This window comes from Mus musculus, chromosome 19 (genome assembly GCF_000001635.26).
Source record: "Mus musculus strain C57BL/6J chromosome 19, GRCm38.p6 C57BL/6J".
In the NCBI taxonomy this organism is placed as follows: domain Eukaryota; kingdom Metazoa; phylum Chordata; class Mammalia; order Rodentia; family Muridae; genus Mus; species Mus musculus.
This window is the reverse complement of record NC_000085.6, coordinates 44986117-45004214: the sequence shown is the minus strand read 5'-3', so window position 1 is coordinate 45004214 and position 18098 is coordinate 44986117. Positions and strand designations below refer to the sequence as shown.

Here is an 18098-nt window from a genome sequence, read left to right as displayed (position 1 = left end):
CCACACAGCAATCAGTGACCGTCTGTTATGGTTCTGGGGACCTGGATGGTTCCAGGGTTCATGGTGTTTAAGGGTATCAGGCAGTGGGGAGTCAGAGAGGGAAGGGAAAGGCCTTCATGTGGTGGTACAGCTTTTAATCACCAACACTTGAAAGGCAGAGGCAGCCAGATAGATGAGTTCAAGGCCAACCTAGTCTACATAGAGGGTTCTAAGCCAGTGAGGACTACACAGTAAGACCATGTCTTTTTAAAAAAAAAAAAAAAAAAAAGGCAGAGCTGGGTAGATGGCTCAGGATATAAAGGCAGAGCTGGGTAGATGGCTCGATATATAAAGGCAATCCCTGGCCACTTGAGTTTGGTCCCCCTAGATCTCACATAGTGAGAGAAGCAGCAAACAGGTTCTCTGGCCTTGTCCTCTGACCTGCACATATGCACCCTGGCATGGTCAAGCATATGTGCACACACACAACAAGGAGCTGTTATTGTGCATCAGTAGTTGCACAGATCTAGGAGCTGGCAACAGCTCAAATAACAGTGAGATTCCCTGTCTGCAAAGATACAGGAGGGGGGCCAGGAGCAAACGCTGGGAATCCTTGTGACTTCTTGAGCCGCTCTGATTTTGTCCCCCTTAACATCATCATCAGGGAGTAAAATGAGCCCCTAACTCATGGTCCCTGTACCTGCCCGACTCAGCAAAGGCAGAAGCAGATCTCATTCCCAAAGCTACCCCTAGATGAAGAAATCTCTGGAGCACCTTCTCCATAAGCCAGAAATCTGTTTCTGGTAAAGCCAGTCTAGACCAAGCAGACACTCAAAGCTGTGGGGAAAGAGGGCATTTATTAGCCAATGTCAGGAGGAGCAGAGCCCAGGCTCCCCATTCCATCACATGCCTGTTCCACCCACCTGGGTGATGAGTGGGGGCATTCCTGAAGAAGTACAGCCATTCTCACAATAAATACATTCATTGTGGGGTGGAGGTGGGAGAGGTATGGGTGAAGGACAGTAAAAACTCGTGGGGTTCCACGTTCTCAGCTACAAAAATAACAGTCATCCTCACCCAAGAGGAATGGGGGGCTCAGTCAGGGTTGATTGTCCCATGTGGGCCTGGAGACATCTGAGGCCCTTGGACCTTGAAAGTGCCCTGGTGAGGTAGGACAGGGATGGGAGCCAAGCATCCACACGCCCAGCCTCTGCCCTTTGCATAGTTCCAGGAGTGGGCTTCATGTGCCAGGTGAGATAGCAGATCACTTCCTCCTGCTCTGGCCTAGGAGAAGCAATCACTTGGTCCCTAAGAGGGAAGCTGGCTCATTGAGTGCAGTGTTGGCCACTTGTCCTAGTTCAGTGAGGACCGATAAATGGGAAGGGAAATCTTCCTTTGAAATATCCATGGACCAAACCTAGTAGACACAGGTCTGACGGAGGCAGCAAGGGGGAAGTTCAGAATGTACATGTGGGTGGAAATGTAAGCACTTGATCTGGGAAAGGCCATGCCTGGAGCCCTGGCAGCCTTACATGTGAATGAGAGGAGGAGGGAGGCTGACTCCAGGGCTGCGGAGGAAGGAGAGCACTGATGCTTCTCCTCCCAGTCTCCTGCCAGGGGGTTACCACACGGGGCTGGGGCTGGAAAGAGATAGCAAGGTGGCAATTGAGAGGGTGCCCTGAATCTAGGATAGGTGAGACAAGGGTGCCCCAGGAGGAAGAGTGGGACACTGCAGCCCAGCTGATAAACATTCTTCCATGTGCACATGTGAATGGAAGCAGGACTCAGGTGGCTGGTAGAGAGAGGTCTTGTCTGAATTCAGGACTACTCAGCACACAGCTGTGCAGAGGGTGGTGACATTGAGGCCATCTGGACCTGCAGAGCCCTACCTGAGAAGAAGAGGAAGGTTGGGCAGATAACGGGATAAGAAGACAATTCTCTCCTCCCAAGTCTTTAGGTCAAGGGATAGAAACTGGGCCTGGGTTTGCCGAGTACTTGGTTCTGGGGGAGCACCTACCTTTGAGGAGCACCGGTGGGCCTGGGCTGCTCACATGTGTCTTGGAGACTGAAGAGGGGACTTTGGCTAACCATGACTTTGGCCAGCCCTACAGAGACATCAAAAAGTTGGAAGGAAATGGAATTGGGAGGATGGAGGAGGGTGGAGGTGTTGGGGAGGCAGTGGCCCAGCCTAGGGCAGCCAGGCTGGCTTGGAAGAGCATTTGTTTGGCGGGGCTAGACTCAGACAGAGCTCTCGTCTAGTTGCTCTACAAGCTGTGTGTGCTTCCTCTTCTCCAGGATGCGGCTGAGCTCCTCTGCAAAGGAGCAGGGTCCTGCTGGCACTCCATTGTTGCTCTGCCTCAGGAGCACATAACTGTTGCCATTCATCCTTCGCAGCCGGCTGGGCAGTGCCACCAGCCCATTGGTCAGCTCAGCGGGTGGGGGTGGGGGTGGTGGGGGTGGTGGGGCTGGGGCTCCTTCCCCGGGAATGATCTGGAGGCAGCCACTCTCCAGACCCCCAGTTCCTTCTCCATCATCACCTTCATCTTCCTCTCCAGGACACTGGCCTGAGACAGTCTGCAGCTGCACGGCCGAGCCCCCTGCCCGGCCAGCCCGACCCAATGAGTATTTTCGTCTTCGACCTCGTCTGCCTCCCTTCAGACAAGCCACATAGAGGAGGGAAGATGCCAAGATGAGGCAGAGGCCACCAAGTATAGCAATGGCTACCACATAGAACATCCTCATGTCATGTGCCAGCTGTGCCCCAGGTGTGGCAGGGGCTTGTGGAGCTGGAGCAGGGGTGGCTGGCCGGACTGTGAGGCTGTAGGACGCCAGCAGCATACGGAGGCCATTCTCCTCGGCATAGCAGCCATAGTTGCCACTGTGCTCCAGTTGTGTGTCAGTTACCAGCAGCCCATCCACTCCCACGCGGTAGCCATCCTGCCCATCGCTCAGGCTCTTGCTCCCATTGAGTAGCCACAAAGCCCGGGCCAGGTTAGACGGCTGGTCACAGGGCAGGAGGACATCATCACCCCGGAGCACAGATCGGGTCTTGAGTGGTGGTGGTGGTCCTGGGGAAGAAGGATCAATACCTGCCGATCCCAGACAGCATTGGAAGATAGACTGTAGACAGCTGTCTAGAGGCACAGAGTCCAGAATGGGGGACACCTGAGCAAGCCTGTGTACGCATGCCTCCCGGGATGCCCATTGGCCCATCCTTCATGGGGAGTAAGCAGTGTCTTGGGCCCTTCTTTCCTCCTCTGGCAGCTCCTCTGCCCTGTGCTTTCAGTTCCTACCATTTACCGCAGGCCTCCAGATCTTACCTTCAGCACAGCTTCTCTTTCCCGAACACCAGACTTGACTGTTTACCATGTGCTGGGCATCTCATAAGGCCAACGTCACCCACACCAGGTCCTTTCTTTGCATCGCTACCGCCAGCTGCTCTGTAGTTTGCATCAGGAACCTGGGAGGCTCCCTCGCATCTCTCCCTCGTCTCTATGTCTACCCTCATGAGACTCTCAGACCTATTCCTTTCTCTCCTTCCATGGCGGCATGCCCTCTAGGGCCCTTGTTTAATCTCTTGCAACTAAAGGTGATCCCTCGAAAACCCAAATCTAGACTGAGCAGAGAGGGCAGCGAGTGTGGGGGCTAGCTGCTAAGCTTGACTGCTGATTTCAGTCCCTGGGAAGGAGAAAACCGACTCCTGTAAGCTGTCTTACACATGCGCATCCACATCATACATGCCTGTGAGCAAAATAAATACAGTTTTAAAATTCTGAGGGACAAGAGCTAGAGAGCTGGCTCAGTGGTTAAGAGCAGTTGTTGCCCTGGCAGAGGACCTGAGTTTGGCTCCCAGCATTTATGGGGTGGTTCACAAGCATCCAATTCCAGGGACTACAACACTCTCACTTCCACGGACACGACGCATGCACGTGGTGCACATACATTCATGGAGGCAAAATGCACTCATAATATATATATATTTTAAATATAGGGCGGGGAGTCCTTTAATCTCAGCACTTGAGAGGCAGAGGTACGCAGACCTCTGGGTTCAAGGTCAGCCTGGTCTACAGTACTAGTTAGGGGACAGCCAGAGCTACACAGAGAAACCCTAAAAAAATCTGATCATACTGCTTGTTGGTGTAAAACTCTCAAGAGGTTTCCTGTAAGGACCAACACTGTGAACATGGTCCCTGCTCACCTTGCCAGCCTCTTCCTCCTACGCTCGCTGACCCCCGGCTTGGTGCCAGTGCCCTCCTCATGCCCTCCCCCTGCCTGATGAGCTCGGACATGGCACTCCTTAGTGATCAAAAGCACAAACTTGCATCTGACTGCTTGAGGCCAGGCTGCTTCTGCACCTGCCATGTAGTAGCTGAGTAACCATGAACAGTTTCCTCACATGGCCCATGCCTCAGAGGGGCTGTCCCTCAGGGGGATGCTAATGGTGCCGCTCACACGGAGTGTTGTGAAAATAAATGCACGCAGCAGGATTTAGACCAGTGCTGTCACCTGAGTGCTCAGTCCATGTCAGCTCTGACAGCTGACTCCTCTTCCTTCAGATATCAGCTCTGCTACGTGGTGATTTTGTTTGAGAGAAACACATTAACCTTCTGCATCTTGTTGTAGTTGCAACTATTAATAATCATAGTTATTTGTGCTTATACCTCCCCACTTAGACATATACTTTAGATGTGATCATATAAACATAACTAACTCATTAGTTCCCCTGTCCCCCCACCCCGTGTATGTGTGTGTGTGTGTGTGTGTATGTGTGTGTGTGTGTGTTATGGCGCTAGAGAGCAAACCCAGGGCCTTTACACAGTAAGTCAAGGAGAGTTATCTACCAATGAGCCACACCCCCACCTGTCTCCAAGTCTTGAGCCTATTTCCTCATTTATACTTGGGGAATAAATATCTGCCCAGCACTCACTCACTCACCAGAACCACTCAAGCACACCAAGTCAGAAACATCGACCCAAGTCCATGAGTTCCACTTACCTGCATCCCTGCTGCCCTCACAGCCTCGATTTCCTCTCTCTATGTCCTGTATCAATTCTGTCCTGCAGAAAGAAAATCAAGAGTCATGAACACTGGGAAATGGGCATCAGGCTCACCAACAATACCTTAGAGGCTGGTGGGCTTTCTTCCTCCACTTAAGGCACATCTACCCCATCCCTATGTCCAACCTCTACCCTGGGACCTGTTGGCTACGGTGGTGGCCACCATGCAGGCATGGATGCTGGAGTCCCAGCCACAGTAGGGGTCCCGTGCCAGGATGCAGTCATAGCAGGACTGGTAGCGTGAGCAGCTGGACAGAGGAAACTGGAGGACTCCACTTGCAGCCCCCACGTAGAGGCTGTGCTGGATTCAGAGAGGACAGTCAGTCAGCAACCCCTGTCTCTGCCCAGCCTCCCCAGTCTCTTTTCCTGTTAGCATAGTGAGGCCAGACTACCTGCATTGGTGAGATAACTAGATTGTCCACAGACTGGGGCTCCCTGAACACTTGTATCTCTTCAATTATGTGCATCCCAGAGCCCAGGACTACGGCCTTGTGGATCCAGCCATCAGCTGATGTGAAAAGGGCAGAAGTCAGAATCCAACAGTGTGATATGCTCTCAGTACCCAACAGGAGGCCTAATGGGGACAGCTCAGGAATCACAAGGTTAGAGACAAGGAATCAGCCACCAGCAGTGGTCCCTCGGGACATGGGGTACTCCAAGCTAATGTGGCAGGAACATCAGTAACCAAGGCCATTTAGGGATCAGGGATTTGAGTCAGAAGCACCTGTGCCCAGAAAGAGCAGGTCATAGGTGGGTCCAGCAGGTGTGCTGACGTGTGTTCCTGTGAGATGTGTGTAGCGTACATTGCGCTTCAGCAGCAAGGGCCGCCCACGTGTGGGCACCACAGGCCGAGCCATCAGGGGATGCAACTTCACAAAGTCCAGAACCAGGGATGGCAAGTCTTGGGATGAGTTGTAGCCTCGGCTGCGCAATGAATCTGTGATGCACTGGGTTGGGGGATGGGTGGTGAGACTCAGGACTCCACCACCTGCCTCCCTCGTATAAGGCTGAACCCCACCCCGCCCCTGAGCTTTGTCCACTTAACGTAGGGTCCAGGCCTGAGTGCTCACCGAGCCAGGCCGGGGTTCAGGCACCCCACCCTCATAGCGGCCCCAGCGCCGGGCACCATCCTGGTACTCCATAAAAGGGCCTGTGAAGACAGCCTGAATCTCAGCCAGGTCATAGCGGCAGATGGCTGAAGCCTCCAGCGTCTTCCTAAGAATGAGACATAGTGGATGATTGAGTGGAGCCTGCCCCAGCCCTGTGCTCCATCTGGAACCACTTTACCACGGTCCAGCTCCACTGTAGGCCTATGGACCCATCTTGTGCATCAGTGGACCACAATGTCCTCTGGCCCTAGGCTAGCTTGACATGCCTGCCTGACCTCATTTTGCAGCCTGCCTGCCCTCTCCCCAGCTCATCAGTGACGTCAGTTCCTTTCCTTTCCCACCACCTCTGTGCTCACCACTGTTGTGCTTACCACTGTGTTGTCAGTGTGAAGACGGCATAGAAATGTGTGTGGGATGATGTATCAGCATTCAGGCTGCAGACCCCACGTAGTGTCTCATACTGTGGGATGTGGCAGATGAGACGAGCCTTCAGGAAGGATGTCCACTTCTTCTGTAGGATCTTCTTCCCTCCCAGATCTCCCTGGAGAGGTAGGGACACAGGATCAGGATCAGAGGTCTAGCCTTTCCCCATACCCTGACTGCATCATATGCACCTTGCACACACGGGCTACTCTAGCCACACGGTGGCTGCTGCGACTCTGTGTGAAGCTGCTGGAGCCTTCCTCACGCTCCATGAAGAAGAAATAAATCTTGTCATCATCACCCACTGCGCTTGTCTTGCTCTCCCGCACCAGCACAGAGAACACAAACTCAGCATCTGTGGGGTGAGTATTTATTTGGGTGGCTTATGAAACAGGTCAAGCTCTCTCCCACACTCTCGACTTCAAGCCACGCCCCCTAGCCACCCACTCCCTCCTTCCCTCAGCAGCCTTCTTCCATAATACACAGGTGTGGAATGGACAGGCTCACCTGCAGACTTGGAAATGGGATGGTTGGCTGCCCAAACAAACAGTAAGAAATGGACTCCTCCCTCCCCCCCAACCCCTTGTCATCCTGCACCTCACTCTCTCCTAACCATTGAGCCAGTGCATGGGTGCCTCCTCAGTTCTCAGAGAGTGTGGGTGGCGGCTCCGGCGGATATCAGGAATGCTCCGGAATTCATACCGGGTGGCTGTGTAGAGGCCTCCATCTGGGGCAGGGACATCCAGGCATGAGATATATGGCATGTGCAATCGGGAACATGGCATGCACAAACGTTAAGTCCTTAGCAACAGGATCCACATTCAGATCATAGAATCCTGGGACTGAGGGCTGGCTGCAGGCGTGTCTGCTCACCAATGATAAGGCCTGTGAAGCCCCGGGCCGGGTCATAAGGACATTTCTCCTTTCCCTCCTCGAAACTAGTAGGCAAGATGAAGGTTTCAGCATCCTGGAGAAGAAGGGTCCCAATCGGTCAATGGTCCTGAGGACAGGCAAGGGCTGCAGCTCAAGGTCAGGCCAGTCTGGGGTTAGAAGTCAGGGCAAGGGGCAGGCGTACTCACAATAGCTGCACAGAGGGGCTGGAAGGCGTGGGTCCCACATGCATAGAAGTGGGTGGCATTGAGCCGCTGTAGAAATCGCACGTGGTTGAAACACTCGGTCTACAGACAGAGGGAGGCAGTGATAGAACTCATCAACCCAGAGACAAGCCACCTCCATTAGTCTAGCTTATCAGATATACTTTCCAAGATGCCGCTGATTACCTGACACCACTCTTCCAGTGACTCCTGTGTCTGTCTCCTGCTATCCCCTCCACCTAACTTTCAGGCACCATCAGAGCTCAAAGATAGAGGAGCATTTCAGGAGAATGGGGGCTTGACATGAGCTCAAAAGTGACTTCTGAGGGGCTGGAGAGATGGCTCAGCAGTTAACATTGTTCTTCCAGAGGACCCAGGCTCAATTCCCAGCACCCACATGGCAGCTCACAACTGTCTGTAACTCTATGATATGACATCCTCAAACACACACACACACACCACACACACACACCACACACACACACCACACATACACACACACACACACACACACACACACACACACACACACACACACACGTAGGGCAAACATGAGTGAACATCGGGAAAAAAGTTACTTCTGAGCAATGTCCCCCCCCCCCCCCAACCCTGGAGCTCCCACAATCCTCTCTGTTATCTCACAAGCAACATCAATCTCACGTTATCCTAAAGGAAGCTCCATTTCCCCTGGCCCACATCATCCCTCTTAAACCTGTTTATCCAGTCTTTCCCTCCTCCAGCTCCACCCACCCCACCTTGCTCTGGTTCAGGAGCATCTTGGCTGCAGCCCACTCTCTCATCCCCACATTCGGTCCCGCTCCATGAGTCACTGGGCCAAGTGGTGCTTGAACTAGACCACTATTCTCATCCGGTCCAGACAACCATTACCTCTTCCTTTGGCCTAGCAGTCACCCAACATGCTCCTAACCTATGCTACTCTTCATAACAACCATTTACTCTGTGAGTGAAAGGTATTCACAGTGTAAAATTCAGACAAGGGGATCTGTTGTCAACAGCCTGTCATGTATTCCTGTCTCCCAGGTGGCCTGAGAAGGGGATCGTAGATACCATGTGCAAAGTTTCCCTCCAGAGATGGTCCATCTGTCAGTGCCCTCTTGTGCCCGTCCAACCCACTCTCCAAAGCAGCCACAGATGTAATTTTTAATTTGTATTTTTTTAGAATTATTTATTTATTTGTTATATGTAAGTACACTGTAGCTGTCTGCAGACACTCCAGAAGAGGGTGTCAGATCTCATTACAGATGGTTGTGAGCCACCATGTGGCTGCTGGGATTTGAACTCAGGATCTCTGGAAGAGCAGTCAGTGCTCTTAACTGCTGAGCCATCTCTCCAGCCCCAGCAGCACAGATGTAAAAACAGACCATGGCATGGCCGCTGCTCACCAATGCTCTGAACACACTGGACCACACAGGGCAACACAGGCCCACATGCCCCTGTCTTCCCTGTCCGCTCACTCCATCTACTCCAGCCACACTGGCCTCCTCTGTCCCTCAGGTGCCCTAGGCTGCTGTCCAGCTTTCTCTGCTCATCCTCTTGTCTGTTACCCAGAGCTGGAGTCCATGGAAGACTTCTCTCCACTTATACGCCGTCACCTGCTGTCACCCATGTCTGTTCCTTTTATCAGCCTGCTCAGGCCTTTTCCTCAGCCCTAGGATGCCCCCATTCCACCATTCTTCCTGCCTCTAGACTCATCTATTTTAATTCATCTGGCATGCAGGGTGAATGTGGGGCGAGACAGACATTCCTTGAGTAGCTCCCTGAGACAGAAAAAAAGGCAGTTTGGGAAGAATTCTGTAGTCAACGAGCCTGAGAAGCAGTCACATCTGTCTTTACTGGGTGACTTCTCAGAGCCTTAAGGATGTCACTGTGTGGGATGGGAATGTCAACCCTTTCCAAACAAATTAGAGCACTTCAGTCCCTCTTTTGAAAATGAGTATCCTTCAGGACAATGCTTTGGGAAATGTTCTCTGATACCTTGCTGCTTAAAGAGGTCTGGGAACCAGAGATAGCAGCTTTAGTTGGCTTTCAAGGGCAGCAAGCAACTTAGGGCCTTTTCAGACCAACTGATGCGCAACCTGTGATTCACATGAGGGCCTCTAAGGCATCAAACAGTATGAGTATCATTGTCACAATAAAGTCTAAACCCTCCACTGGGCATTTATGAGACCTTGTGACCTGGGTTCACCTGTCCCACTAGCTCTGTTTATTACCCACAATGCACTGAGGGAGTCTCTCCTAGAAAATTTTAGAGGGACATACCACAGACTTGTTGAATCAGAATTTCTACATTGGTGGAACTTGGGATGTATACTGCTTTTAGTTTGAGACAAAAATCTGATATAGCCCAGGCTAGCCTCAAACTTGTTTGAGGACAAGGCTTTCTTTGAACTTCTAATCCTCTTGCCTCTAACTCCCAACTGCTGGGGTCATAGGCACATGCCACCATCATGTCCAGTGTGAATGTGTACTTTTTGTTTCATACACACACACACACACACACCCCATACATATACATATACATATGCATATACATATGCATATGCATATATTTATCCTCAAGGGCTGGAATTACAGACATATGCTACTATAACTAGCTTAGAATATGTATTTTTTTTTGTTTTATATCTATTTATTTTGTGTGTCTATGTGTGTGCCTATGCTGAGCCATGCCATTCTTTCCAAAGTGTAGTCTTAAAAATCTCTCCAAGCCAGGAGCGGTGTTACACACCTTTAATTCAGCACTCAGAAGGCACAGGCCGGCAAATCGCTTGTGAGTTGGAGGCCAGCCTGGTCTACAGAGTGAGTTGTAGGCCAGCCAAGGATATACAGTAAGACTCTGTCCCAAAAACTCCAAAGTAAATAAGTAAGTACAAAAAAACCTAAAAAGCTCTCTAAATGGTTGTTACCTAACCAGACATGATCCCCACCCCCAACCCAGACACTCTGCCTTTTAGTTAGAAAGGACTAATATTTGACTAATGTCTTTCCATGAACACCAGGTAGACTAGGGGTCCGGCAAAGTCTCATTTTTCCTAGCTGTAAAATGGGTATAACAATGCGTCATCAGATTATTTTAGAACTAGGTCTAGTTGTCGCTTATTAGCAGTTACTTAGTGTTATGATTATACTTTGAGATCTCCCGGGAAAGGGATTAAGTTTCTGTGACAGGCCAAGCTATCGACCACAGATAGTTGGAGTCCAAGGGTTACCCTAAGGCCAGCCACTCATACTACTCATTGCAGTTGTGCACTTGAATGCACATCTGTCCCACTCCGTCTGTGTCCCTCCAACTCTGTCACCCCTGGTTGAGGAGGAAGAAAGGAGAGCTGGGGACAGGGAGATCACATACCTGGTTGTTTTTCCCTTTCTGATGACACTTGCTTTGCATCTCTGGGGAGGCCTCCCAGTGGATCTAGTGAGAGGAAAGGGACAGACTGCTATGTTGACCTCAATATCTACTACCCAGAGAATCAAACAGTGCTGCTCCAGAGTACTGGGGAAAACTGAAGTGAGGTGGATTTCAGAATGAGCCCTGGGATGGAAAGGACAGTGCTGTCCAGAGGTCGGGAAGGCTGGGGGCGGGTCACCAGGTAATTGAGGTCCCAGGAAGCTGGAGACCCTGTGGTCAGACCAAATGCCAGGGGCTGACCTCTTTGTGAGTCCTATCTCTTATGTCACGGGCACTGAGAGAGAACAGGGCGCCTCGAGCCCCCACCAGCAGCCTCTCAGAAGCCTCCTCCAGCAGCAGTGTTGAATAGTTCTGGGTTTGGCCCTTGAAGTGCCGAATCTGGGAGAGCTCTAGAAACGAGAGGGGCAGTGAGCCACCTGGGGACTACTTCCTGTCCCCAGCTCTGGCAGCCATAGTGTTTCAAGGTTGGGGGAGGGGTCCTAACCTTCATAGGAGATGGTCAGCCGTGGGGTGGCATCTAGCTCTCGGGATGGTCTCCGCAGTGAGGGTCCAGGCACTGCTGTTACTGTGAGAAAGCTGAAGAGGAGGGGCCAGAGCCTCCCCCACATCTTCCTGCGGAAGTTCAGACCAACAAGACCCCGAGGGCAGCCCAGGAGAGTCACAGGAGGGGAGGGGAAGAGCAGTCACTGGGTTCAAAGTCCAGGGTGTGATCTCATGGGGGTCAGGGGTCATGAGGTCATGGGGGTCAAGTAGTCATGGGGCCATGGAGGATCATGGAATGGGGGGGACATGGAGCCACAGGGTTGTGTGGCCATGGAATCACAGGTAAGAAGTCAGAGGGAAGGGCGGGTCACCACGTGCCTTTCTGTATCAAATGCAAATTCCATGGAGAGTGAGCAGTGTAGGGTCCCAGGAGGACTGTAGGGTTCTGAAGGGGTCACCTTGCCCCCAGTCTCAGGGCAAGTTCCAGGTCTCTGTCTGTTCTCTGAAGGAGGAAAAAAAAAAAAAAAACCACCAAAACAATAAATAAATATATAATCCCTCCAAAATGGAAAACCTTTGATTTGTGTGTGAATTAAGAGGGACGATACCACCCACACTTCAGGCGGCCCTGAAAGCCAGAGGCCGGACATCCACAGAACTCCCACACCAGGAAAGACTCACGGCATCCTGCCCAGCTCTGCTCGGGGCAGAGGCTGTGGCAAACTCGCTGTCTTCATAAGACCCTAGACTACTGTTAACCTATGCCATGGTAACAGCTCTCTTCCAGTCAGGAGACTGCTTGGGCCCATGTTGCTGGAGAGGCCCGATCCTCCAACAATGCTGCCTGCTGCGGGGGTGCCTTCTGCGGGAAGGCCTGGGCAGTCAGTTAATGGGTCTTTGTTGATTTTGTTCTGTTTCCCCTTTGTTTTTTCTTTCCCTCGGCCTAAGAGCTCCCTCTGGAATTTCTCTTTAATTAGACACTTCTCTCTGGCATTTTTCTCTAAGGGGTACACATCTCTGCCTTGCCCGTGCGAGTCCATACTGCACCCTCTGGCTGGGTATCTACACGAGTCCCCGCCTGCTAGACCTACCTCCTGGCAGGGAGCAAAGGCTTGAGGGGCTGGGGGGGTGGGGAGGTGCAGGGAGTTGGGTCCCTGAGCTGCACAAGTGTAATTTCTGCTGTGCAGGAGACTGCGGTGTGAAAGACCAGTTAAGACTTAAACAATATGGAGACAGTGACCTACGGGATCCTGACACTTGCAGCCACCTTTCGTGACACACCTTAAAGACTAGAACCGCGCCTGAGGTGGAGGCCATTGATAGGCCAGGGAACTTCCGGAGATTTCCTTGGCTGGGCCAGATGTGGAGGCTGCCTGATCTACCCAATGTCATCAGACAGCCATAGGCAGGGTCAGAGGGTGTCACTGGCCTCTCCTTTTCCTTCTGGGTCAAATATTAACCATCCGGCTGTAAAGAGAGGGGAGGGACCTGGAGCTAGTCAGAGGAATAGCAAGAATTTGGAGGGTTTGTTCAAGAGGTAAAGGTTAGCACTGTCACACGAGGGAGAGCGAGAGGGTCTCTGAGCCACAGAAAGGGCATCAAGTTCTTGTTTTGAGGGCTAGGGCAGCTGGAGGTTTCAGGCTGCCCAAGCCGTACCCTCCATGTGAAAGCACACCTGTTTACACTGGGGGGCCTCCTGTTTCCTCAGCACTGAAGGGTGAGTCCTCCCACTAGGGAAGTGTGTCCAGGCGGAGACAGGAGGAAGACATCCTAGGTCAGAGGAACCGCTCAGTGCGGAGTAAGGGGCATTCGTGGGTCTCAAAGACGGTGACACACTTGTACACAGTGTAGGGCCAAGAACACAGGCATTTATAGGAGTCATGTGCATGCACACACACATATACAGAGAGAAAGAGACAGAGACAGAGTCAGAGACAGAGAGAGAGCGCACAAAGGGCCAAGGCCACATAAGGTTGTTTACCTGTCATCCATCCAGTGGATCATATATCCTCAGAGGTGAACAAGCAGGGCTAGATATTCAATAGGACGGTCTTGTTCACACACATTTGTAAAGGGGGCATTCACACAGAATTGTTGCTATTGGGCCAGGCATAGTGCACACATGTATTCTGAGTCCTCAAACACAGTTACATTCGGGCAGAGACAAGTAAGTACTCATGACATGCATAAAGGGGTCTGACTTGGGCTGCAGGCTTGGTGGCTGACAGTGTCTGCTGGGGTCAGATGCACGGCTGAATCCTGTCTCCTTTCCTGAAAGTCCTGCTCTCTCTCTCTCTCTCTCTCTCTCTCTCCCTCTGCCACCCCAAGGGGTGTGTGTGTGTGTGTGTGTGTGTGGTGTGTGTGTGTCTTCTGACCTGGAGTGAATGCCTGTAATGGAGAATGGCTAACCCAGGGAGGTGGAGGAGGAGGAGGAGAGGAGATCCTCGAGTTTAGCAAATGGAAGGTGAAATGCTATCTTAGCAGCCCTCTTCCTGCCCCGCTCCACACGCCCCCCTCCCCATCTCCCCCAGATTGCATTTCTAGATCTGGAGAACTGGGCTAAAGCGTCCAGCTCCATTTAACCTGTTGGGAGGGCCGAGTTAATGGCCAGGGGGTGGAGCATGCCACCCCTCCCCCCAGTACTAAGCGGGTTCAAGGTCTCCAGTTCACACCCCAGACTTCACTCCAAGTTTGGGTTCCTTCCCAGGGTTTGCCCGCTGAACTCTGATCATCTTCTGTTAGATCCTAGGGTGGAGAAAACTGGGGAGGGGAGGACCCCTCCCACAGGATCAATAGGCTTTCAACCTTCATCCCTGATGTCCGTCTGCCTGGGGTTAGCGGTATTTGCCTCTGTCCACTAAGATGGAGATCTCTTCAGATTTGAGGGTGCCTCTCCCTTGTCTTCCCCACCCTCCACCATCCTGGACAGTTCGAGGTTTTCTCCTTTGAACAGATCTAACCTCAGTATCTACTGCTGCGGCTCGAGGACAAGCTCTCCTTCGATCCCGCCGGACGCCAGGAGACATGACCCAGATCCTGGGGAACACTGTTCTCCACGCGGGTCCCGGGCACGCTGGGCGCCCCCGACTCCGAGAAGGCCGGTCTGCGCCCTGCGCGACCCGAGGCCTGGCCCGCGCCCCTCTAAACCCTTTTATGCGGGATTGGGGGTCTCGGCGGTGAAAAAGGCCTGGCTTAGCTTGGAGGGTGGAATGGATGCGGACAAGGCTTTGCCCGGCCGCAGCCCCCCGCACCGCCACCGCCCGCACTCCCCGCCTCCCTCACCTTTGCGCTGGGATCCGGGTCCATAGAGACAGCGACGTGCGGCTCGCGGCCCCACAGCACCAGCTGCAGGAGGAAGGGGCTGCGGCCGGAGCGAGGCGGGGTGGAGGCGGAGCCGGGGGTGGGGCGGGGGCCGGAGGCGGGCCAGAGGCGGGGGCGGGGAAGGGTGCCCGCCCTCCTTTGCGACCCCCACCACGCACAATAGACCCGATTTGTGGGAGATGCTCGAGGCCCACGGCTCCTGGCGTCCCCTTTCTTCCAGGCTCAGTCAGTCTGAGTATCGCCCGCCCCCTGGTGGGGGGGGGGCTACCACCGCGTGCGCCCTAAAACAGGCTGGTCCTACGGATCTGCTTTGGTCCTAAGACCCCTCCCATTTACCTACTGCAGGGACGCGTAACCCCCGGGTCCCGGAGTCTTGTACTCTGCTCTCTAACCTGTATCTCACTTCTTGCAAAACATGTTTGCCATGCCCTCCTGCCTTTGGTCTATGGAGCGGGTGTGCTGATGGGGACGACAGTATCAGATTTCTGCGTAGCTCTTGGTTCCCAGTTCAAGGTGTGATTCCTCACTCCCTGCTCCCTCCAGGCTATTCAGTTTGAGGTCAGAGTAGGTGAGATGGGGCCCTGAAGGGATGAAAAGACAGCATACAGAGAATGCTCTTTATGCACAAGAAAGCCATGCCACTACGTATGGATCACTCAACAAATCTCAGTCCAAACCCGGGCTCACCTCAAGGGATTGCGTTTATCATTTTCCATCGTCATTTTACCTCCAAACTTTCAGTGTTCCCAGGTATCCAAAAATTCTGTGCTTGCCAGGTTCAGCCTTCTTCCCTAACTCCTTTACGATGGTCTTCTCTGAAAACTCCGGCTCTCCTTTCCAAGTGCTATTTAGAGCGAATCGAGGGCTGGGGTTGGGGCTCAAGGGCACAGTGTTTGCCTAGCATGTAGGACACTCTGGTTTCATCTCCAGCATCACAGAAAAGCAAAAACAAAAGCAACAATGAACTCGGCTTTAAATCCTAGTGAATCCTGACCTCTGGCCTTGACCTCTCCACCTTTCAAAAAGAAAAAAAAAAAATCCGTGACGATAATGATGGGCAAAGAGGACCAAAATACGAGTCTAAAAAGCAGACTCTTGCATGTGCCTAGGAATTTAAGTCGTCTTCTAGTGGCGTATGAAACTGATGAGAGCCTGGGAAGAAACTTTCCTCTTTCAAGATTCCCCAGAGCTCATACAGTTTGGCACTCAATCTCATACAATCTCAGAATTTGGACTGTGTGTGTGGCTGCAGACTGCTAGACAGAAGGGCCCAGATCACACTTCCACCCCCCTGTTAGAATATCTCCTGGCACTCTGCAAACAGGATAGTGTGTGGTGCAGCGGGGGAGACTGGGAGAAATGTTTTCATTAAAAAGTGCACACACACTTTAAACGTTTATTATATTCATTGTGTATGAAAGCGCATGCATGCATGTGGGACCCCCCACCCCATGTGTGATATCCTAGAGGATAAATTGCAGGGAGTCTGCTCTTTTTCCACCATGTGGGGCCTAGGTATCAAACTCAGAGGTTGTCAGGGTTGGTGACAGACACCTTGTCTGCCAGACCATCTCACCTGCCCAAGCCAAGCACACACTCTATACACACGTTGCTCTGGTCCACTTCTTTTTCTGTGCCCCCACCCCATGCTGAGGAAGTAGTAGTTTCATTTTATAGCTGGGGAAACAGGTTCTAAGCAGATTGTAACTTGTTTTGAACTCTGTTTATGGAGGACAGGATTGGAGAAGTCTAAGAAGGGTGGGCCAGGCAAGTCTGGGGAAGAGGACTAGAATAGACAGGCTCGTCTGATGGAAGGAGAAGGGACATACAAAAGGTTGGTGGGTTTGATCTGGCAAGAAAGGGGAGTTTTTAGTGGAAGACAGAGGGGAGAGAAGTTAGCTAATGGCTTGGAAAAACATCAGAAAAGCTGAGAGCTTCCGTATAGGTTGAATCGTGGCTGAAGGACACCTGTAGGCTTTGTGAGAAAGTGAATTGGAAGGAAGAGGGCTAAAGACGGCCAGACCTGGTACCTGGCATTGTGGAGAAACTGCAGGGACCACTAGGCTACAAAGCCGGGCTTGCCAAGTCAGCACTTGCTGTGCTGATTGCACTTCCCTCAGGAGGAAGCAAGTAGGCCAGTGTGGCAGGTTCTGCAGCTCACTGAGCTAGAGGGAGCAGAGGAAGCCTCCAGTGAACGTGTAAAGTACAGACCAAGTCTTGAGTGAATGTGGAGGGACCCCAATACCTCAGATGTCTTTGGGTGGCCTGATCCTTCTGTTGGTCCCGTGCAGATGTTGGGAGCTTGTGCAAGTACAATAGTGTGTGCCATGAAGACTAATTGACCAGTGTGTGCAAAATCTAGCAACTTCAGCTCCCTCCTCCTGCATGACTGTGATCTGAGTTTGCTCCCCAGTAGAGACAGCCTACAGAGATGAGCTCACTCCCCTCTGTGCTGTCCATGATACACCCCACCGAGGATCCAGTTGCTGGTGTCTGAGTGCTGCTCCATCACAGTGAGCACGGCCCACCCTGTCCCAGCTCTTCCCTATGAGTGTGCATATCCTTTCTTCATCCTTTCTCTACCCGAGTCCAAGGCATGCGAAACACAGCACTGGGTTTCCTTTATAATAATTCAAATGTGTGATTTCGAAGCCAAGTTCTACGATGGCACTTGTGAAACTGCCATGGGCGTTTCCATCAGTACTGCTGGTAAGACAGACTCAGTACACAATCCATTCCTTTCTCTTCTCTTCCTACGTGAGCTCAGCATCCCACCTTTCTATAGGAAACTCCCTTAACTGACAACTCTTACTCTGTGCCACAAGCTGATAAAAGGAAAATTCCTTTCTGTCAAAGAGATAAGACTTGAAGCCAAAACCAATAAGCTAGCACTAATTTAAACAAGTTTGGTGGGACACGCCTGATCTCAGCTGTGGAGGCAGGAGGGCCAGTTCAAGGTCATCCTTAGCTATACAATTTCATGACCAGCCTCAGCCTGGGCTTGAAGATCTTATCTAAAAAGTAAAACAAAACAAAATTTAAAAAATTAGTTCTAATAGAGTAGTGACTTTCTTCCCTGGGACACAAGGCAGATCATTTGTTAAGTGGGGTGTTACCTATCCTCCACGTCACTGCCAGCTGCTTCACAGGGGAGCTGTGTAAGGATGCCATTCAAAATCCTTTGGAGAACACAAATGAACTT

The 18098-nt window shown here is 52.0% G+C and overlaps 1 protein-coding gene across 6 annotated transcripts; it reads right to left on the bottom strand.

Moving 5' to 3' along the window:
• Positions 1-817: 817 nt before the first annotated feature.
• Positions 818-15472, bottom strand: Sema4g (sema domain, immunoglobulin domain (Ig), transmembrane domain (TM) and short cytoplasmic domain, (semaphorin) 4G). Of its 6 annotated transcripts, none has more exons than XR_386478.2 (18): positions 14858-15472; positions 13251-13605; positions 12857-13042; positions 11577-12077; positions 11333-11481; positions 11033-11095; positions 7648-7746; positions 7442-7535; positions 7182-7295; positions 6760-6923; positions 6517-6686; positions 6107-6251; positions 5761-5983; positions 5429-5544; positions 5177-5337; positions 4975-5036; positions 1997-3047; positions 818-1868 (listed from the first exon to the last, which is right to left on the bottom strand). XR_386478.2 is itself a non-coding variant. In NM_011976.1 (15 exons), exons 2-15 carry the CDS (start codon positions 11698-11700, stop codon positions 2218-2220), a joined length of 2514 nt encoding a protein of 837 aa, NP_036106.1. In that variant the 5' UTR covers positions 11701-12077; positions 14858-14871; the 3' UTR covers positions 820-2217. The 6 variants fall into 6 exon arrangements, 1 of the variants encoding a protein (NP_036106.1); XR_003952792.1 differs by having other exon boundaries at positions 13557-13605; XR_386477.2 differs by lacking the exon at positions 13251-13605 and having other exon boundaries at positions 14858-15102.
• Between the last annotated feature and the right edge of the window lie 2626 nt (positions 15473-18098).